The 22,878-nt window shown below is 39.7% G+C and overlaps 2 protein-coding genes across 3 annotated transcripts in view; one reads left to right on the top strand and one right to left on the bottom strand.

Annotated features, from left to right (window-relative positions):
- TLCD4 (TLC domain containing 4) overlaps positions 1 to 313 on the bottom strand; it is a 42,611-nt gene extending 42,298 nt beyond the window's left edge. For both annotated transcript variants that reach the window (XM_071810403.1, XM_065842059.2), the window contains exon 1: positions 144 to 313. The gene's annotated coding sequence lies outside the window, so the exon portion shown is untranslated. The remainder of the gene's footprint in view (positions 1 to 143) is intronic.
- On the top strand, positions 6 to 22,591 carry ALG14 (ALG14 UDP-N-acetylglucosaminyltransferase subunit). Its single transcript, XM_065842064.2, has 4 exons — positions 6 to 254; positions 2,458 to 2,609; positions 7,416 to 7,538; positions 22,208 to 22,591. Exons 1-4 carry the CDS (start codon positions 128 to 130, stop codon positions 22,436 to 22,438), a joined length of 633 nt encoding a protein of 210 aa, XP_065698136.1. The 5' UTR covers positions 6 to 127; the 3' UTR covers positions 22,439 to 22,591.
- Positions 22,592 to 22,878: the final 287 nt, after the last annotated feature.

Here is a 22,878-nt window from a genome sequence, read left to right on the forward strand (position 1 = left end):
GCCACCACAGCCCTTGTGCAGCGGCGTTACAGCAGCGGCCGGAGACGCGGGAAGACTTGAGCCCCACCGGCTGCCGTACGCCGGAAGGTGCTTCCGCGCAGAGCGGCGGGACGGCCCCGGCCGCGCCATGGAGCCCCTACTACCTCTCGCCCTCCTCCTCCTCCTCTTGCTGCTCGTCCCATTGGCGCTGCTGGCGAGGAGGCCCCGCGGCCTGCGGACACCTCCCCTCAGGCTCCTGGTGGTGGCCGGCTCCGGTGAGTATGGGTTGCCGCCAGCGGGAGCGGATGGCTCCGCAGAGCGTCAGCGCAGGGCTCCAGGAACTACGGGTCCCGGCATGCAGCGCGGAGCGAGGGCGCAGGCGGCGCTCGCCAGCGTGTTCTGGTGCATGCCGGGAGTTGTAGTCGCGCTGGCGGTTCCGCAGCAGCGGGTGAGGGGCGGCCCGCCCGCCCGCGGCCGTGCGTCGGGAGCCGCTGCCCGGGAGTCCGACACCGCTGCGTCCGGGCACCACCCGTGCGGGTCGGGCGCCCTCGAGGCCGCCACCTGTCTTGGGGTGTTTTAGTTTTAATTTGAATAATTGTTAAGGTTCATCTTTATTTCTCATCTGTATGTATGTTTGACAGTTCGGTTTTTGAACCTTCAGGCGGCACATGGGTTTCATTAATGAATGTATTGACTAAAACTGATGCAGGACAGACCTGTGCAGCTGTTTCGTCTTCTGACAGAAAATGGTGGATGGCGATTCAGGGCAAGGTTTTCCAAAGATCGGTACAACCCCCACAAACGTGGCATTTTGTAAGAATTGTACCCAAACCACATCTCTTTTGTTTACTCCCCAGGGTCTCATGTGGGTCTGTCAGAGGCAGCTCTGTTGTCCACGTGTGTCACCACACGCAAAGGGGACACACACACATCTGCTACTCCTTGTGACCTCGCTGAAGTTGCAGGGCAATTCATTTCCCCCCAAAATGAGGCTAACTTGAAAATTTGTAGTTGCCAAATCCAGGCAAAACTTTGATTTCATCACCTCAGTACCCCTGTGGTTTTTGCACACTGACTAATTGAGTAATAATCCCAGGTCTTTCAGCAATCTGAGTTTGACTGGTGGTTTTACAATTTTTCAGGTCATCTTTACTTCCAGTAGGACTGGAAATATGCTTGTTTTCTTTCAGTCCTATGGAATCTAGTTTGTACATACTAAAAAATACCATCACTATACAGAAGCATTCCGAGTGAAATAATTCCTAAGTCAGTTAGGATTGATGTGATGTTCAAGCTTATTCTTTGAGGCTTCTTGGAAGTAGGAATATCCTGCTCTTCTGTGAATACTCAGATGATTGCATTAAAATTTGTGAAAGATTCAACAAGATTGCTCATGAGGCAATCCTTCCAAAAATGTTTGAAAAATACCGCATGAAATTCTGCGGAAAGGCGTCAAATTCTCATGCCTGGTGCAGCAGCACAGCACCCGCTGCTCGGCAGGTGTTCGCCAGCCAAGAGCGTCTGACTTGTGGAGCAAAGGTCTCTTACGAGGATAATGGCCCTGCGCTGCAGGGCGTAGCAGAAATACTTTTGCTTTACTGGTTTGGTTTGCTGCTTCCAGCAGAGTGAAAAGTAACACATCCAGGAAACATTTATGCACATACTTACAGGTAGAGTTTGATGTTAAGCTGATCTAGCCCAACAGGTAAAAGGTGAGCCGGCTCTACCCACACATACTATCTTCCCTCTCTCTTCATCCACTGTTACAGGTATTCCTGTAACTCTGGTTCAGGAAACTCAACTGACAAAAAAATATTAACCCTGCTACCCAAAACCACAAAAAGTACACCCTCCCCTACTCTCCAGTTCAGTGCCAGATTAGCTCCTGGAACAAGGTGACCTTGCACTTAAGAGGTTGCAACACCCATTCAAGGGCAGCAGTTAACATGCTTGGCTGGAGCTGCGCTGTTGATTCCATAAGCACCTGGCCTTTACGCTGGCTTAGCTGTGGAGTGGAATTGGTGCCAGCTCGATGCCCATATCACGAACTGGGCTGGCACAGGACAGAGTGCAGGGCAGGGTCAGAGCGCGGTGCCACGGCACAGCTCCCAGCTGCATCGCACCCCGGGGCAGCTTTGGAGTATGCACTACCATATAACCCTTTGCTCAGTTGTGTTTGCATCGTGTACAGGACGTTGAACACAAATGTCGTACTTCTGTGTGATTCTGGTTCAGTCCCATTTAACTGAAAAGCTTCCAGCAATATAGCCTCAGTGGGAGCTGAATTGTCTTCATGTCATTACTTAATACTTAAACAGTCTTAACAATCCTTTAATTGAATCCTCTACTCTCAGAAGAGTGTCACTAATAATAGTAGTGCTAGTAAGTTTTAAAAGCAAAAGTGACTGATTCAGCTGAAGAAATTGTAAGTTACAACATGTTTCATGTAACCAACTGCAGTTTATTTTGTTTTTACAGGTGGGCACACAACAGAAATCCTGAGATTACTAAGCTGTTTGTCAGAGTCATACTCTCCTAGGCATTATATTCTTGCAGACTCAGATGAAATGAGTGAAGCTAAAATACGTTCTTTTGAACAAAAAAGGGCTGAAACATTCTCCAATTCCCAGGTAACTTGTTAAATGTGCTCTTGTAAGATAAAGTCATCTTAACACTCTAATTCAAGGCAATTTGGAAGTGATTCTTTAAAAAGATGTTTTTAAGATCAGTAAGTGCTTTGGATTTTCTAGGTATTGAAAATCACTTGCACTGAAGTTCAGCTGAAGGTGGCATTTTGTACATACTGGTTTTTACATTTTTAAAAGTGAACTAGATAAAAACTATTGATTAATGCTGTACTAGAAAGACACTGAAAATGTGAAGCAGATATACCAAAAACAAGCAAATGCCATTCTTGATACTAGTTTTCACTACCACCTTCCTTACTTTCTCTTAAAATGGCCTTTACCTCTTGTTAACACATTAATCCATTTGAAGCAATGAGAAAACATAATTATAGTGAAAGCAGCCTGAGCTTCTTGCTCAACAGAAGTATGCACAAAATAAATCTCTCTTAATTATGTATACCAGCTAACCGTAGAAGTGTTATTTGTAGATATAAAAATACTGGAGCAGAAATATGGTAGGGATTTTATAATTATATTTTCAGTCTGGTATTTCCCTCAGTGACATGTATATTTTTGAAAAAAGTTATTAAAATGTTTTCTCTAAGAAAACCTTAATTGAAATTGTATTATTTTTGTGTGTTTCTAGACTGTGTTTTGGTTTGATTTTAAAATCGAGCATTAGTTACACGTTTTAAAAGTATGCAGTACCTCTTAACGTCAGATAGTTTTCTGGTTGATGACCTGAGCAAATGCTGAACTCCTAAAATCATGGAAGAAAATCTTGTTGATATTTTTAATCAAATTTTTGCTTACTTTGACCTAGTTTGCTATATGATTAACAGACAGCAGTGTGACTCAGGGTACTTGAAGTGTGATCTCATGTCCAGTGAAATTAGCAGACAGTATATTTTTATTTAGAAATTTGAATCAGTGCAATGGAAATGAATGTTCGGACTGCAAAAAAATAGGCTTTTCTGAGCAAGCAGTACAGCATGCAGTTATTTACATGGTATTGATTTAATATGGTGCACTTCTGATATTTCTGTTGTCTTCAGCTGCGCTACTGGGACAAAAGATTGTAGGACTCAGTACCAATGATTTTCAGAATAACCCCTTCTAATGTAAAGCAGCTGCTGCTCAGGTCAGCAACAGGCTCACTCAGGAATGATATTTTTAAGTTTGTTTACCCCACTTTCACCTTGGAAGACAAAGGTTCCTTGTTTACCACAAGCTGCTCAATCAAGTGGAGATGATTTAGTTTAAAATTGAGCATGTCAGTGACTTCTCTCATTGTGCACCAATTCTGAAAGTTTAGTAAAGTGTCTGAAGGTATTTCCTGTTCAGAGAAATCTTGTATGGTAGTCATGTACACAGTCATACACACTTACCTGAAAATTGTCCAACCCTAAATTATTTAATTTCTTAAAAATACACATTTTGAGTATTAAAGGATTATGCATTTTCCATTAGTTCACCTTGTTTTGCTAAACAGCTTCGCTTTTGTACCCTCTCCAACTACTAACAGATCATGTAGCTATATTTTCCTTCAACATCGAAAGCCAGAGGAACATTTTTGGCTGCATCTGAGTTTGGTGTCTGGATAACACATGCTTATTTTCCTTTGGCCATTCTTTTTCCACTGAACAGAAATATTTAGAGTGAAAATGGAAGATACATTTTGGAAAGTAAAGGTCACACGCCTATGACATATTTGCAAACTTTCAGAGTGTGCTTTCAACTAGTGTGTGTTTGGCACTGGGGATGCTGGAGATCATCAAGCATTTATAAATCATGTGTTAGTAGCTTCTTGCAGCTTTGAATAAATGAAAGTGAAAAGTAAATTTTTCCAGAACTAAGGATTGGACAGGAGACAGATTACAATACTAACATAACAGAAAAATCAGTGTACACATTTAACAGATTCCAATGTAAAAAACCCACAAATATAATCAATTTCTCTTTTTGATCTGTGGTGTAGCCCAGTTCTAAAAGCTACAAGTATTCAGGGAGAAGAAAAGGAAGCCAGAATGAGCATCTTGCTCATGAGAAGCAAAATGCTGCACATCTACCCACTAAATGTCTCCTGAAAAAAAACCAAACATCCAAAATGCCTCCTATGAAAAGCCTCTGGTCCTGCTACCAGTTTCCTCTTTGTTCTCTGTTGCCCCCAGCTGGTAACCACAACTGTTCTGTAATACGTGGATGCCCCAAGAGCTGTTGCTCTGGGAACCTTCTGCGCTCAGCATGGAGAACCTGCTGCAGCTCCTGCTGACCCACTCGAGCAGCAGAAACACAGCGTAGATTTGTTGACTGAAGAATATGACTTCCTCACCAGCTCTTATGTGCCCATTTGTCATGTCCGAGATGAACAATCAGATTAGTTAACATTTATATAATGCTCATCTGACCACATGTTCTTTTCCACTTTATGTCTCATGAGAGACACCATGCTAGGAAATCTTGTTCCTCAGCAGGAAAAGTAACTACGTAAACCCAGTTTCTTTGCCAGCATTGCAGTATATTCAGTTGAGCATATTATAATAATTCACAGCAGTGGCAATTTTCCATCGACTTTTCCTTGCATACTTGGAAAACAATATTGACCAGGTAAAGGACTACATCACTCATTTTGAAATTGCAATACCCAGTCAACTATTATAGAATTGCCAGTTTGGAACATTTGTCTTCAAGTAACAAAAAAGACTCCATCAAAGATGTAAGGAAAAATAAATGCAAAAATATGACACCATAGAAGATAGGAGACCAAATTGTTTGTAGTATCAGACATACTAGGCAGTTTTCCAGCAAAAGATGCAATAGGTGCCTTTGTCTGGAACACTGACAGTACTACATCAGATGAGAGGCTGGGATAGCAGAAGCACCTGGCAGTGACTTTTAAACAAACAAACAAATCTGGTTTTCTTTCTCAGCTTAATATTTAAGGATCGATTGATACATGGGCTAAAGTCCTAACACATCACATAAAGAATGATGTGCAAAGTTTCAAGCATGTTTTTTTAAGAGCATAGAAAGAAATCAGTTTGATCTTTGCTTGAATTCTGTAAGTTTGTTTCCACTTTGATACTGATTGGGGTCCCTGACAAGTTTCGCTGAAACCAGCTTTTTTGTGATGGAGAAAAATCACATACTTTTTTTGGCAAGTGTTGTTTAACACTGTTCTTCCAGTGAAGGGAACATCCTGAATACTTCCACTGAAACCCAATCTGCCTAAAACTACCTTATCATACACATATTTCTTGCAGGACCAAATACTACACAAGGGTCTGAGCTCCAGTTACGGAATTTCTTTTTATCACCCGTTCTCTTCCAGGTCTAAACTCCACTTACAGAATCTCTTTTTACTACCTGATTTTTTTCCAAAGCTTCAAGAAAGAGAGAGGTAGTGATAACAAGAATCCTGTTAAATGGGAAGCAGGGGGCATGCTTACTTTTCCATATTCTGTTATCAGACTGATGCAATCAGAGTTTCAACACCTGCAAATAAAACAAAACAACCAGTTCATAACATCTGTTAACACCTGCCAGCATCACCACAATTGAAGAACCTTATCACAGAGAAACAGGATCATTTCAGTCAAGAAAATTAACTTGATATTCTGCATTTACACGCAGGCTGTTTTGTTTTGTTTTAAATTCTTTCCGCCTTATACATTAAAGCCCCAGTTATTGCTATTCAAGACCGATTTGTAGTTGGTATTTACTGTACAGCTATCGGCAACATAATCTTTTCTGGTTGCAAAGCACCAAGGCTAAGCTATGACAATTAGCAATGCTATATTTGGAGTAACTGGGCAGTTTTCAGTATTTATAATAATATTTAGAGTCTCTCACTCCCAATATGATTTATGTCAGAGTAACAGTGATCTGGTGTCCCATATGAAGCAAGACAGTGACCATTGTCCAGATCTAAACAACATGTCAACATCAATGAACAGTGCACTGCAGCTACTATCTTTGGTTTTCATTTCAGCAGTCAAAAGATTTATTGGCATTGGGATTGCCTTCTGCTGCAGCAATAGTTCTTAGGTGCAATTCCTCTGCATCAAGGTAAAAACCATCTGCGAAGAATGCAGGAAGCCTAAATACTGTTAACTGTTTTTAGTGTTCCAAGACAAGCAGAAAACATCTGAGTTTTATTAATTTGATACCTTTTACACACAGTAAATCTCTACTTTTTCCTAGGAAAAGAAGAAAGAAAATTAGTTCTTAAACTTATTTTTTATTTAATGATATGATGTTCTTTCCTGTTTCATTATGCAAATATTTTGAATATTCATCTTCCATATCTTTTGAATAATCATTAAGTACTCATTTAAAGGGCAGTGATATGTGCTGTTACATTTTTTAATAGTACTCACTGGACTTTGACTGAGAAGTTGTTATGTTTTCTGCGGTGAAAATCCACAAAGAATTTAAACAGGCAAGAGGCAGAAGAGAGTCGCTGCTTGGATTGTGTCTGATCAGCCCTAGACTTGTCTCTCACTGACCACGAGATGGGGCACTGCGTTAACATACTGCTGGTGAAGCTGTTCTAGCTCAATTGTTTATGAGCTCAGGAATGTTTTAAAGTAATATTAGAAGAGATTAAAAAATAGATAGTTCTAGTATTTCATTTCACCTTTTTGCCAGGAGCGCTAAGCGCAACACTGGATAAGGCATCTAAGAGAAGGTTTCATACCCAAACATTTCCAAACTAGATTTAAAAAAAACTTGGCACAGACAGATCTATAGAAAGAGCAACAGCAGTCTTGGAAAAATAACAACTCAGTTTATCGTGCTCTCTTCCAGTTCACCCTTGATCGGATTCCCAGAAGCCGCGAGGTTAGACAATCTTGGAGCTCCTCAGTGGTAACAACCCTGTACTCTATGCTTTACTCCCTTCCTTTGACCTACAAACTGAAACCAGATTTGGTAGGTAAACTCTGAATTACTAAGAACTTGCTAATCTGCACAATAAAAGCATTTGGAATATCAAGAAATTGCAGACTGTATCTCATACGTATGCTTAGATTTACAGTTCACAGGAAAAGCACTTTTGAATGTAAAATTAGAGCTGAAAGACATACAGCAGCAATACACCAAGAAAGAGAGAACAGGTTGTACTACTGGTGAATTAGCGTAGCAAATACCAGTTTTCCCTCTCAGAGTTTTAAGGTAACATCAGAGAGTGTCACTCCCTAGTTCATGCTGGCACAAACGAGGTTGCTCGTTCTTGATAATATCTCTTCAGGATTGCAACAGCACAAACTGTGCCTGAAAACCTGGTTATCCTTTGGGCTGGTCTTGCTCCTGAAATGGTATGACCAGTCTGGAATGGGCAGGTTCAGACCAGCAGAAATATATAAAGATTCAGTTCTTGTGCTTACATGGACTTTTCAGCTACATGCATATTTATTTAGTATTTGGTTGACTGACGTTAATTACCTGATGACAAAAAAATATCACTGCTGAAGTGGCAACTCCTTGTACTTCAGTACCTTTTTCAAGCTTTTCACAAAACTGCACTCTCATGCTAATTACAACATTTATTTAAAAATTCACACACTTAATCAAGCCAGAAGTATTCAGGGTTGTCATATTAGAGAAATAAAATAATTAGATCAATAAAATTTTGTGTTAATGCTAGACTCAAAAAATAGTACACTGGACTCCCAATTCTTTAAAAGAAATTTTGGTTCAAGCTGGCTTTTAGCTAGAGCTACTGGCACCTTAAGGAATCAGTTATCCAGACCTGAGAGTTGGGGGTTTTTTTTTAGTATTATTTTAGCAGAATTTCAAATTAATATTTTATGTGTTTTTAAATATTTTAATGAAACCTGTAAAAACTTCTACAGTTACAAGATATTTTTCATAATTTAGTAGCAGCATATATACACCCACTGCAGATGTAAGCAGCCTTTTTTTAGCTCTCACTGTGAACTCTACAGCTAATTCTAAAGAGGCTTGTAAATATTTGTGGTGGTTTGAATGTTTAGAGAAGCTGCTGTGAATAATTTGATCTCATTGGCTTCAACAGTACTGGTCAGTTCCTATCAGATCAAATGCTACTTGCTTGCTGGAGTTTTCAGAACAGTTTAGTGTGTAGAACAACAGAAGCAGCTTTTTGTAGTTAGTTTGGGGTTTTTTTTAAGCCCATTCTGAAAACTAGTACTAGGAGGGAGTAGAAGATGGCATACAGTGACTTTATTTGCAGGGGAAATAGTAGAGAGATGTTTACTTGAAGTGGACATCTTACAGCAGAGGTGAGTAACAAATATTTAGGAATCACTTTGCTACATCACTGGTTTTATTTAATATATATACTTTTTTAAACTTACTATTGCAAAAGAAATTGACTGGAAAAATCTCACTGTGTAGCTTATTACCCAAAGCGTCAACAGGACATCACAGAAGAGCAGGAAGTTACTAATCTAATTCCATGGTTTCTCTGTTTACAAGAGGCATTTAAAGTGACAGTGGGATTTACATGTAGAATTATTAGAAACGGTGTTGGAGTTGATATGCTGTGATAAGCTGTAGAAAGCCTAATGCTTTTGAAAAACATTTGTCCTTGTAAAATTAAGAATACATTTTAGCAAGGCCTTTAAGCCCTTTGTAGCATTTAAGGGAGCAACTGCCTCAAAATGCTATCTAAAGAGTCCTTATCCATGATTAGAAAAGGGCTGGAGGGGAGGGTGTTCCCAAATACTATTTTGCCAGGTACCATCATCAACCACCACAGCAGCTGGTATTGCTGCTGGCAGGAGCATCTCCGGCCTTGTGCCAAATCGTACACCGCTTGAAAGCTGCTTGCATGCTACTACTTCTACACACATCTTAGTTTAAGAATTCTGTAAAATATAAGAAGTCAGAGAGCTGTAAATATTTCAAAGCATTTATCAAACAAGAGTGATGTGGGGATTAAAATGCCTCACATTGCCGGTGAAAAGATTCTATGTGGTATGTGGAATAACTGGTAATATTTAATTGCCTTTAGAAGAAAATATTTGTGGTAAATTGCAATGCTTAGTAGTTTAAAGAACTAGAAAGGGCGGGACAAATTTACAGGACTCATCTATAACTTTTGGCATGACAATCAACACCCGAATTTAGAAACAAGCACTGTATTACATCATGCTGAGAGCTTCATATTTTTAAACAGTAGAGCTCATGGTACTGTACATTTTCAGTCTAGGCAACTGTTTTTGTTTAACTGCAGGAGGGAGAGACAACTTTGAGTTGCTTCTAAATCATCTGTACATTTGAGTGAGTCCCAAATCCTTACACTTCCTTTTAGGCTTGTCAGAAATGTGTGTGCCTTTGAAGGAATGACTGAAATCTTCTCCAGACACCCAAAAGCTAGAGAAAAGCAGAAATTTTGCACTTTCCAAGGAACGCAGGGCAAGAGAAGTACTGCAAAGGGAGCCTGAACCATTAGGCTCACAAAGGCAAGATTTGGAGCAGATAGGCTTAGGCTGGCATAACTAGCCTATCTGTGGAGCCAAAATAGCTGTAAAGGGGAAAGAGCAACCCTGGCTGCACAGGAGTTACTTCATATGTGCTTATTTACATGAGCACTGTGTCTCCTTTGTATCTGACACTGATCTTCTGGCAAAGCTTCTTAGTTTACTTTGCATGAGAAAGCAGTTCCATCTAACCCTTCTTAAAGATACTGAGTTTAGAAAGAACTGAACAGCTTCCAAGAGATCTTTGCTGTCTTGCAGGACTTGACCCACACTTGAAATGGGCCTCCAGAGAGTCTAAGAAATGTAAAAGTTAGCTTAGTTGTTCAGTTTGAGATCATCTCCAAGAGGCCCATTTCTGACTTATGAACATCTGTGCTCTGCACAGTTAAGTCCCTTTAGAGGTATTAAACCAAGTAACAAAATTAAGATGTCAAAAGTGATGATCGGCTTCTGTTCCTATAGCCAAGAATTACAGAACTGTAGGTATCAGAGTGTTTTGCAGGCTGGACAGATTTTACAACATGTCAACCTTAGATAGGCTTCCTATGTAGAGGCCTAAAATTCCAGGAAAGCAAGGCTTGTGCCAGCACACTCAGCCTACACCTTCCTTTCCTCAGAAAAGCTTTTAAAACCATTCATCAGCTGGAGCCAGATTTAATAGGCAGTCATAGACTCAAAGGCTGCCAATTCCTACCATGAAAACAGGCAACAGGTCAGAGAAGGAGGACTTTTATTGCCCTCATTGAGAGAATGACTGAGAAGAAATCAAAGACCAGAATAAGATGTTAGAAGATCTACCATCTTGGGAAAGATGCAAATCCTACTTGGACAGTTACAGAAAACCAGACAAGCTACACAGAGATTTTTCCCAAAGACAGAAAAAATTACAGGATCTTACACAGATTATTTGATGTCCAAAAAGGAATAAACTGATGTTACAGCCTTCCTGTAATATGCTTGAGTCAGTAAGTTCAGAGGAAACCAGTCGTTGGTTCTCTTGCTGCTTACAGAACTATTGTCCTTGTGGTCTCTGGACTGATTCGCCAACCCTGACATGAGGTCTCCAGGTGATCCAGCCCTTTGGCTGGATTGTTGTTATTCTGGTTATTCTGGCATACCTGAAATTCAAACTGAAAACTAAGAACATGTGTCCACCACACAGCAGAAAGTTGTACATAAATTGCATCCAGTCCTTGTTTTCAGCCATAGATGCACTATGTAATTGGGTCAGTGATTTACTTTCCTTTAATAAAATTTCACCTAGAATTGCACAGAAACACTGTGAGAAAAGCTCCGTTCATTAGTGGATTGTGCATCCTGAACCCTTAGGGCCAGACTTTTTTTGCTTTTCTGGGGCCACTTCTCAGCAGTTCCTATACTGCCTCAGTGAGCCGGAGACAAACAGATCTTTTCGGATCACTGCTGTTTGGAAAAGCCTGGGTTAAATCAGGCAAAGAAGGCCGTCCTTCCACATTAGGGCCTCCTACCCATGGGAAGTGTGTAGTAAGAAGTTTACATTTGCACAGCAAGTACAACAAGCTCTCCCATCTCCCTCCCACCAGTTGTCAGCTGAATGGGTGTTTCCTTTTTAAACTTATTTCTAGAAGTCCAAAAGCTACACAGCTGATTTTGCTTCTAGCAGTCTACCAGTTCTTTAATGGCTGCACATCCCATCACACAGACCTGGTCCCCTGACTGGGTAAATTCGCTACAATGAGCTTCTGGAGTTGTTACAGAAGTTTTCACACAGTAAGCTGTATGAAAGGAGATCATTATTTCATTTATCTAAGATTTTCCGTTCTTTGTGCCCTGCTCAAAATGTCTTCAGTTCACAGCACTTTAATAAATTACTATGATGAATAATGAGTTATTGTCCCTTATGTCACGGTTCTGATTAGAACTTTGTGGAAAACTACAAAATCTGGGTGGTGGCATTTTTCCTCTATTTACTTCGTAACAAGTGAACTTTGTATAATACAGTATTAAGTCTCTCTGGTGCGTTCTTTTGTACACTGAATCTTTCCCCACTATTTATAATTCTTTTGGACCAGACTGATTTTACAGTATGTCTGATCTACTGTTGTTCTTCTGGGATCAAAACAGACAAGAGTACGAACAGCAGATTAAGACTGTCAGCGATACAAATTGTATAGTCTAAAAAGAAAGCAAGTTAAGCCATCCAAATGTGTCTAACAGTGTTAATGAAGACAAAACTTATTCACCCCTCCTCTACCTTGTGTGCTGTGTACAGCTGCCCTGCAGCCACAATGGAGAATTACCCTTTGCTGAGCACAGATAAATGTCTAAAGCTATTCAGATCAGTTAGTTTACTGCCAGGTTGTAGCTCTTTTCTTTCTGTGACTGCCTGTTAGACATGCCTATAGACACTGCATTTCAGGGGGAGGATAAAAACAGCAATAAACATGAACTGAGATCTTAGATTTAAACAGAGTTTAGGCTAAAGATGGATCAGTCTTAGCTCCTCAGCTATCAGGTTCACTATGAACCTAATGAACACCCTGATCACACTTCCATATACACTATAAAGCATGGTTTCAAGTAGACAGTGTCACTAAATCTGACTGCTGAACCAGGCCACTGGTACACAGATACGGATTGTAATACCTCTAGGTTTTGCATTGTAAAGACATTTCAGGCAGGTATTTGATGCAGATTCTTGCTATACCAATTGCAGTGATTAGGCAGTAGCCTCAAGTATGTTTATATATACAGAATACCCGTTTTAGCTTACCTAAAATACTGCTTTCTTGTTCTATTTAAATTAATGCTTGACTAATGAAAGACGCTGAGATTTGCAATTTCTTATTTCCTTTTGAGTAGAAGCAGGCTACTATAACAAACAATACTTTTGATATCAGGAGATAAGCCCTTGTTTTTAAATAGACTTTAAAAGGTTAGATGGTATTTCTCATGGTACTCTGACCAAGAGACTTTAGTCAGGCTCAGGCTCAGGCTCAAACAAGGTGACCCTTAAAACGATAACAGCTTGCTGAAAGACAACTAGTACCTAGTGTTTGTAGCTACAAATGTAGTTCGTTACCCACCATTTCATTTACTTGGCAAAAGCTTTTAACTAAATTGTTTCATGGCCAACTTTTTCACCCACATGGAGTCAAATTTCCTCTGCTTCCTACTAACTTAGCAGCAGCAATAAACCACAGACCCACTCCATGGTAATATAGGCAGGGAGTTTATTCTCCAGCCTGCATCTGCAGCGGTAGTATTGTTCTTTTCTAACCAATCTTCTATCCATCTCTGACAGTTTCTCACAAGACTCACTGGTGCCACTATCTCTTGACCCAAATTGCTGGTGGAGATCATGATGTTGGGTTGGTCCCACTAGTCTGGGTGTTAATTTTTTTATGACCAACACTAACATTCCAACAGACTTGAGTATTAGTACCACTTTCTCACCTGTCATTTATTATTATTTTCAAGTAATTGGTTCTATGTTTCTCATTTTACATTTGGCAGCTAGAGTGGGGAGGATGCCAAGCTCACATGTCCCATTCTGCTTCCACATGCCTGCAGAAGCATCATGCACACAGATAGAAACTACCGCTCCAAAGACCTTTTAATCCCAGTGACAGACCTGCCACATTTCACCTGAAATATAGGGGCAGTTAAGAAGGGTGCCTAAGGTTAGCTTCATCAAAAAACAAGTCAAACTTGCATGTTTCTTTATACATCAAAATCTAGATTCTCAAACCTTCCTCACTAAGTTGTTGCCTAACTTCTGAGGCTCTTAATGACCCAGTCATCTTCCTTTTCATGAGCTGAGCCCCTAGGCATACCCAGAAACAGACCCGAGCTATTTGCATCTTTACAGTGTCAAATAGCCACATGCAGAGCCCAACTCCTGAGGTCTGCTGAGATCCAGAAACTAGAGCTTCTCTCGCTACTTTGCGTGGGGATGCTGATCCAAATCACATCTGCTGGCCCCCTTCCGCTGTCTCTTGCCCCTGAGGGCACTCAGCTGCTAACTCTGGGTCAGGCCACTAAGTGCTTAGAAGGCAGAAGTGACAATGCCTTGTGCTGTTCCAACTAAATCCTGTTGTTAAATCAAGTTCCTGGTGCTGTTGTGGAACCTCTCCTTTTCTCCCATAGAAAAATCCACTAGGCAGGATTTTTGTCTCCCTCTCCCCAACCTTCTATAAAGTGAGAGCTGGGGAAACAAATGAGTTGGTGATCCTTCCCAATATATTTCATTCTATGCTGAAAATACTCAGGAAAAAAAAAAAGTAGTGCACACTAGAAACACAACTGCACAGTGTGCTAATTTAAGTCCTTGCTCTTCCACTTCCCTCATCCCATTCTGGCATTCACTGATCTTCTTTCTCCTAGTAGGTAATCTGCCTGTAGGACCACACATGTGTCTGCTCGTTTTGAAGAGCACCTCACCTACTGTGTGTATTGTATAAAAATAACAAGAACCAAACCAACAGGATGCACAGAAGTGAACTAAAAGTGTTTTGCGGGCAATGCCACAAGCTATAGGCACTGACCAGCCTGAGCACAAGCTGTTGCTATTGAACACTATAACTACATTTGCGCCCGGATGATTCAAGTGATTTAGACAGTAGAAAATTAAAGTATACCCCTGTATAATTCGATTCTACTTTAATTACCCAATTTACATCAGACTATGCATCTAGATTTTTTGTCCTAGCCTGCATGCCGCAGGTAAGTTCAAACAAAAATCAGGGTATGAAGTTTTAGCTGGTTTTATTTTCAAGTTGCGGAGAAAAGTGAATAAAATAAGGATAAGATCTTCACAATTCAAAATGAATAAACCACTAGGTAATGACCTTTATATTGTTTAAACAGAACCTGAAATTCTTCTTTCTCTCTGCCAATAGCAGTAATAAGCTTTTTTTTCAACCTTAAAAAAATATTAAAAATTCTAAGCTAGTTTTCCTTGAGGTTGAAAACCTGGATTTTCAGACATGTTAAAGAGCTAGACTAGCAAAAGCTTTAACAAGGACACTCCCTTCCACACACTTAAGTATTTATCTTCTAAATTCTCAGATTTCTCTTGTTTTTCTTATTAGCAAATAGATTTATATTCCCTAGAAGGGATCTTGTTTCTATCATAACTGCATTACCTCCATGGAGACAAAGTTTCTCTTGAAACCTTTGAGAGTTACTCATTTGTGAAAGCAGTAACAATTTTTCTGTTTGCCATCCAGGCTTAAATTGTGATCAAAGCTACGAGCAGAAGTTGGTTCATAATGGATATGACCTTTTATGTGTGAATATATTTAAAAGTAGTTATATTCAAAAGAAAATAGCACATACATTTTATCTTATTCTCTGAGTATGCTACTGAATCAGAATGCATGCTAATAAAAAACAATACTCTTCTTACCTGGAGATCTTCACTGAGAAGGATATACAGGAATCTAAATGCATCCTCTGTGAGGAGTAAATTTTTGTGTTCCTGTTGATAAAGTAAAAAATACTGGTATGAGAGAAAGAAAACACTGTACACCAAATCCCATGTTGAGTCCACAACAGAGCTGTGGGTACAACCCTGGTTTCTTGACTCTCCAGGCTTGCACCTTGGCCATGATCTCATAAGATAAATGTATTTACAATTAAAATGGGTGATACTGGTTCACCAGTGCTTTAGTTTAATTTTACAATTAGAGCATCTCCACAGATCTGGTCCCACAAGTGCAGGGGCTGTTGAGGAGACGCTGGGCAGGGACCTGAGCTGGGTCCCAGGGCAGCAAGTGGGAACAGCTGAGACCCAGACTCCAGGTTACAGCTGCCCCTGCAGGCAGCGCTCAGTGCTTCTGTAGGTGAAGGAGAAAAATGGTCACCTTGCAGGGCACTGGTGTGAAGTTTTCATAGCAGTAAGATAATACTAAAAACAGGCAAGTGCTGATGAGCTCATTAAATGCTGTGATTTATATAGCAGTATACAAATGAATTCGTTGCAGATTCTTTCTTCTTGGGCCACAGAAGCAAACAACCTCAGCAAAACAAAAAACACAACACCAAATCTATTTGTTATTACACCCTGAAATCATACAAGGCAATAAAATACTGCAATGTGAAGCCCCTAACTCCTGCCTGATGAGTGCAAGACTCTAGAACTAGCCCTGACATTAAAATGAGCGTGTTGTTGTGGTTTTTCTTTTACTTTTCCTTTCAGTGTCCAAGGACTTCTACTCAGCTTTCACTAAATGTGACTGTTCAGTTTCCCTGGCACTGAATTCATTCTCTGCTCCATTTCCCTTGTTTCTGAAAGATCGTCTGGGTTATTCTATGGTCAGATTTGTGGTTTCATGAGGGAGGCTTTCTTTGTGTCAGGACAGAGTCTTCTGCCCCTGTTAGTTTTCTGTATTTCTGTGTCATTGGATTGTGTTTATTGTTACTTCTGGTACCTTTGTGAAAGGTTTATTATTTTTGTCTGCTGTTGTTTCTAGAATTTCATAAAAGGTGATTTTTGTAAGGTTTCCATGTATTGTAACTTGCTATGGTGCTTTTTTGCTGTTGTTGTTGTTATGTAAGTCTATCTACCAACAACACAACATCTGGGTGTCTGTCATCAACTGAAAACATGCGATAGAAATAAAAATATACAATGCCCAGATTACAGTCCCTCTAACTGCTTTCTCTAACCCATGTATTTCCTTGCTGACCTTTGGAAACTCATTCCCAAGCCAGAATTCACTTCACCTGGCAAGGTGAAAACTTGTCAAACTTGGTCCAAACGGAGGAGCTTTCTGCTGAAAATATTTTTGGCTGAGGAGTTTTGTCAGATCAGTAGATGGTCCAAGTTTCTTGTCAAAGGTGATTGAGATTGGTTTATATTCCTCCTTTTTCTTGATAGAGGAATTAAGGAATTTGGGTTTGGTTTTAAATAAAGCCTTATTTGCAAGCAGACAAGTTTTTTTTTCCTAAATCTTTTCTCTGAGAGTATGGTAGTATAATCATGTTATAAAACCCCCTTTTCTTCTGTGCTCACTTCTTTTCAACTGTAATTCAAACTGGTTTTCCACTTCCTCTCTTCCATGCTTACTTTTTTTTTTTTTGGCCTCTTTCCCTTGTCTTCCTTAAAATATCAGGAACAGCTATTTTCTGACACACCACAAAGATATTTTCTGGGTTTTCATATCTTAATACACTGAACAATTATTTTTTGTTTGTACATGTTAAATAGCCATTGAAATGAAGTATTTTTCAACAAAAGCCAAGTTTTAGCAGTCCAGCAAAAACACAAACAGAATTATTTTTTTAATTACTGCTTTTAGGCCCACACTTGTTCTGGAGAAGCAGAAAATACCTATTTTTTTCCCCTACATTGTTAAAAGTATGACTGCTTACTCCCACAGATAAACAAAGGTCATGCAATTAAACCCAGCTTAGGTTAGTTTTGTATCACTCTACTAACCTTTGCCTCTTCTAGTAGTTCTCTATCACCATCATTCGTTCCCTTATTCTTACTTCCAGTTGTTCAGCATTGTGGGGAAGGGACCAGGACTGAGGAGATCACGGCAATGTCCTAAACACACTCTTGGGGGGCAGCTGGTGAGCAGCACAGTTGGCCATCCACACATGCTCTTCACCCCACAGCAGCAGCCAACACCCCCACACCACAAACCTGCCCAGCCCCAGGAACCCAGGTGGTTTTCTGCTCTTGTCCAGGTGGCAAAGGCCAATCTCTGTGGAAGTTGTTAAGGAGAACAGCTGGTGTTGACAGTTTCTTATGCAAAGCAAATCTCACCTTAGTTTTCCACTTTCTACTAAGTTTAGAGGGATTTACATTGTCCTCTCTTTGTTGTAGTTTGGGAGCATAAGAAGTACTCAAATACCTGTGCTCATTAAAGATGTACAGCAAATGTATGTTTACATATTTATATGGAAAACTGCGAGTTTTCTGCTTTACTCATTTCTGTTTTAACCAGTGGCCTGACATTTAATCCCAGTGAAGCTCTGAACTGTGTTTTCAGTGTTTTAGCTGGTAAATGTCATTCTGCTACAGTGCTGCATTCACCACTCCAAAGCAGCTTTTATCAGCTGTGATGCCATGTGCCAGTGTTCCCAGTGTGCCAGACTGCTGGCTTAGCTTGTTTTCTTCCAGCAGCCATAGAAAATACATGAAACAGAAAGTCAAGAACTATTCCATTTTATATGAAAGTGACTAATGTGAAATTGGATTTATAGAGAGAGTTGCTAAGTATAAATGTTGTATTCTGATAATTTACTTTTGCACCTCCGTTAATATACAGATTGATTAGTTTCTTGTACTGTTTAAAAGTCTGGTTACATTTAATTGGTAAAGGATTTTAGTATTTTGGATTTGGTTTATAAGGCCTAGCTGTGAAGCCAGGCAGCCAGTGAGGCAATTTAACACTTAACTGGACATTTGTTTGCATTAGACGTGAATGTAAATGGTGTAAAGAGACCTGAAGCACCAGCTTCTGGAACGACCCCTGACAGCTTGTTGGCAGCAAAGTTGGATAGTCCAGTGACTGAGAAAGTCCTTGGGCAGTTGCAGCTCAAGAGTTCACAAGGGCGACACAAAAATGGTCTTTGACCGCTTCTTTCCCCCTTTCTGCTGCCCCACCGAGGAAGGCTGAACCAAATAAACTAGAGATCTTCAGAGACATATCTTATGCAGCACAAATATTTCACAGGCAGCCTTGTAGCTAAAGTAAATAGATATTGGGAAACACTTAACCCTGAATAGCCAGTTGACCTTGTAGAGGCCCTGGTCCTTTCTTGCCCAATAGATGCCTGCTTCTCCACAGCTTACTAGTGATTGCACTGGATTCCCTGAGAGATATTTATATTCTGCTGGAGGGGAGAAACAAAAGCCTTGATCTTTTCAAGGTAGAAGACATCAATCATTCTCCAGAATTTACTTCTGGCCAGTGTTTTGAAATTCACTAGTAGGACAGCTCATCTTCTTTCACATGTTTAGGGAAGGGTTTAGATGATTCACTTCCTTTCCACCATCAACAAGTTCATATACTGGCAGGAGCTGAACAGCAGCATTTCAAGCTTATAGATTCCACAACGGTTCCTCTTCTTTAGAATGTGCATATTAGTTTTGTCAGAAGTTTCCCCTGTATCCCTTGATGAGTGTATGATGTTGGATTCCAAGCAGCAGGACCACTGGTCTCCCTTCCTGCTCATGGTGTGAGAGGGAGTAAGCAGGACTGGTCAGACCAGATTTTTGGAGGGGAATTGCCACTCCAACATGTGAACAACTGCACCAGTTCTGGGTACGACATGTCTCTAGACACGCACTGAAAGTTAACCCAAGGTTAATTTTTAATGATCAGAAAGGTTGATTAATAGTTGTGACTTACAGATCATGACCCCAAATTCCGATAGGCATCTATTTGTCTGTTGGCTTCAGCGGGTTTATACCAGAGTCTCTTTCCTGAGACAGTTGCTAAACCTGAGCATTTCAAAATAGAAACATCTACAGTCAGAGTATTTTAGGGGCATTTTGCATACAGAGATCCTGTAGAGCCACATGTGCTTTGTCTGGTTTGAATGGGTATGTGTGGAAGGGGAAGGAACAGAAGATGTAGGAGTTATGATCAGGTCGTGTATTTTTAGAGATGCCTAGTCCATAATTTTCGTCATCTTTTTTCCGACATGGAAGTACTTTTCCATGAATCAAAGGGCATCTGAGAAGGAGCTTACAAATTATAAACAGTCAATAGAAGCTATAAATTGAGCATATCATCAAAACCTGGGTATTGTAAGGGTATTTTTTTCTTATTTTAATTTTGATTTTTGCTTTTCTCTTTTGCACCTCAGTAAAGTAATAACAGCAAGTCAGTGTGGCCTTTTGAGCTATGTATGGATTCACAAATAGATCCATTTAGTATTATTTCTTTACATGAACTTTTGTACCTACAATTAGTTTGGACTTCATTTTAGCATTTACCTTTGTGTGTGCATCTAGACACAAGAATACCAAATACCAAAAAGAGTGGGCTACTAGCCACGTTTAATAAGGGGGGGGAAGTAGGATGAAGTGTATGGCATGGTGGCTTGGTAAAGACCATTATTGTAATAATTCAGCATTTTTATAAAACCTGTTATACAAGTCTCAGCTTCTGGGCTGAGGAGAATGTTAGGATGTCTACCAGATCAAAATCATATTTGCAATTGGTATTTTTAAGTATTAGACTCTGGAACACTTGTTTCTTATGCCTATGCTTACACTACAGTAACAAATGTTATTACAAATAGACATACCTGAACATGCCTTAATCTAGATATCAAAAAGCAAACATAAAACCCATTCAGTTCAAATGCTGCTTCTCAATGCCTGTATAAAACCTCGGTGCCCTCTGCAGTTGGTGCATCTGTTGCCATGTAGCAGTAGCACAATCAACATCATTGCAAATTAATCAAACTTGTCAAGAAATAGGGCAAAATGCATGGTTTAGTTCACAGGTGTGGAAAAGTTGCTTTGAAATGCTACAAGGCAACGTGTGTGGTTGGTTTGTCTCCTTGCTTGCCAAGCCAGATGTATAAAAAGCATATCTTCATTCTCAGCAGATTGTAGAGTAGGTTTTAAAGTCCCAGCATGGATTTACCTGAAATCAGGTTCAGCAGGTGGTTTTAAACCGTAGTATATTACTCTAATTTCAAAAATCGAGTATGCCAAGTTGATGTGTTCAGCTTCCTTGCTTCTTAGCTATTTATTTGCTAATACAAAAGAATTACACTGCTGCAGTTTTCTTCTCCAAGTACTTGTGGCTGTTGATATCCTAAAATCTCGACATTAAACCAGTATACAGCATGTTGCTTGTAAAGGACTTTCAGAAAATGTCAGCAAGTCTTGATTAAATAAATAGTTCCAATAAGATCAGAATAATTTTGCATACAGTGTTACTTTCTCTTGATTCTCATAAGAAAACACTGCATTATGGTCACCACATCCCCGAGCTAGATTTTTGGGGCCATCTTAAAGGCAAAGGAAAGGAGAGGGGAGAGAGTCTGGAACTCAGCAGCGCCAAAGCTGCTGCTGATCTTAGCTGAGGCAAAGTGCTCTGAGCCAGTTTATTGGTGGGATCTTGCCACAAAGCAGGGAGGGAAGCGTTCAGGAATGATTGCTACACCCCTGAAACAGAAACTCTGGTATTCTTTTTTCCACCACCAATGCAGTATCTTTCACAAGCTGGTGAAATTGGGGAAAAAAAAAAAAAAAGTGAGTTTATAGGATATACGGCCATAATTTTATAAAAGAACTCTTTATTTCCATGTAAACCCCAGCTGTGCAGAAAAGTGCTGATTACATGGTAGTAGTTAAATTTAGTAAGAAATTCCTTGCCTGAAATCCATTTTGATACCCACGCAGTGTCTAATATACCCTGGTTTTAACCTTTTAAGCAATCTCTTTTTCAGTTTACCAATGTCTAAAATTGAAAGACCACTTTATTTTACTGTTTTCGTTTGTAAGTGAATTTAAGATCCACTGCTACAAGGACATGACATGTATTTACCAAAGCACCTTCTTTTTGTATGCTTGTTTCTGTGTACTAGTGTTTATTAAAAGAAAAAAAGAAAAAAAAAATAAGAAAAAAACAGTCATGCATGTCAGCTGGTGAATTCTGATGAAGGTTCTAATTCATCAGCACATTTTTGCTGAACTCTTAAGTGTTTTGCTGGCTTAAGCCAGAGCTCAAGAGGTTTATACAAGAGGTTTATAACTGTATCCCAGGTTTAGTAATCCTAATTAAACTTCTTTCACCAGATTATGCCTTAATCTGTGCACGAATCTCATGATCAATACAACACAAAGCTGTCACTGAGGTTGGAAGCTGTTTTAGTTACCCATGAGTCAAGGAATTCTGCATCCTTCGTAGAAATTAACTGCCATCTCAGAGCTCTTCTCCTCCTCCTTGACATGTAAAGAAAGATGATCTTTTTTGGCAGCTACTTTGAAATTATGTATTTTGTTTGCTGCATTCCTCCTCCTTTTTCTCCATATTCAGCTGCCTCTTCTGTTTTTTAAAATAGCTTTGGAAGTAATTTTTTTGTAATCGTAATGTTATGTGAATATATACACTTTAAATTATTTACCGTATAAAAAAACTCATGTTTTACTTTTGTAAAATGTTTCATCTCTTTTAGATACTGTGCAATGGACCAGGAACATGTGTTCCTGTCTGTATATCTGCTCTTCTTCTTGGGCTTCTAGGAATAAAGAGAGCAATCATTGTGTATGTAGAGAGCATCTGCCGCGTGGAAACCTTATCCCTGTCTGGAAAGATTCTTTACTACTTTTCAGATTATTTCATCGTTCAGTGGCCTGGTCTAAAGGAAAAATATCCAAAGTCAGTATATCTTGGTCGAATCGTGTAACAACAGAAGACAAGCTTTACCTAAAATGAACTCTGCAAGCTCCTCACTGAAGAAGTGCGTTCATGTAGCAATTTCTTTTCAAGGTTTCCTGTCAAGAAATTAGGCTGGCACTGGAAAAGGAGACAATAATAAAGATAGCTCTATATTTAAGTACATTTTTGTGTAGTGATGTTTATTGCCATAATGTAAATCTGTTCACCAATACCCCATAATGGCCTTAAGTCTATGCTGTCTCTGTTTTGATCTAGCTTTCCTGCTATGTGAATGGCAATTTTTGTCTACAAATAAATATGGGAATTTGAATGAATGTAACATTTCCTGTAAGGAAACTTTGTGTAGTTTTCTAAATTGTAAGAAACAAAGTCTTGTTCTAGCACAACAGACTTTATTTCCTGTATGCTAGCAGTGAGGTCCCTTGTGAATCCTTATAGTATAAAGGA

Source organism: Patagioenas fasciata, chromosome 6, assembly GCF_037038585.1.
Source record: "Patagioenas fasciata isolate bPatFas1 chromosome 6, bPatFas1.hap1, whole genome shotgun sequence".
NCBI classification, from domain to species: Eukaryota; Metazoa; Chordata; class Aves; order Columbiformes; family Columbidae; genus Patagioenas; species Patagioenas fasciata.

Excerpts from the sequence above, each read along its gene's own strand:
- ALG14 (XM_065842064.2), top strand. The coding sequence starts at position 128 with ATGGAGCCCCTACTACCTCTCGCCCTCCTCCTCCTCCTCTTGCTGCTC. Across the intron at positions 2,610-7,415 it reads AAACATTCTCCAATTCCCAG|TTCACCCTTGATCGGATTCC; the intron begins GTAACTTGTTAA and ends GCTCTCTTCCAG. Across the intron at positions 7,539-22,207 it reads ACAAACTGAAACCAGATTTG|ATACTGTGCAATGGACCAGG; the intron begins GTAGGTAAACTC and ends CATCTCTTTTAG.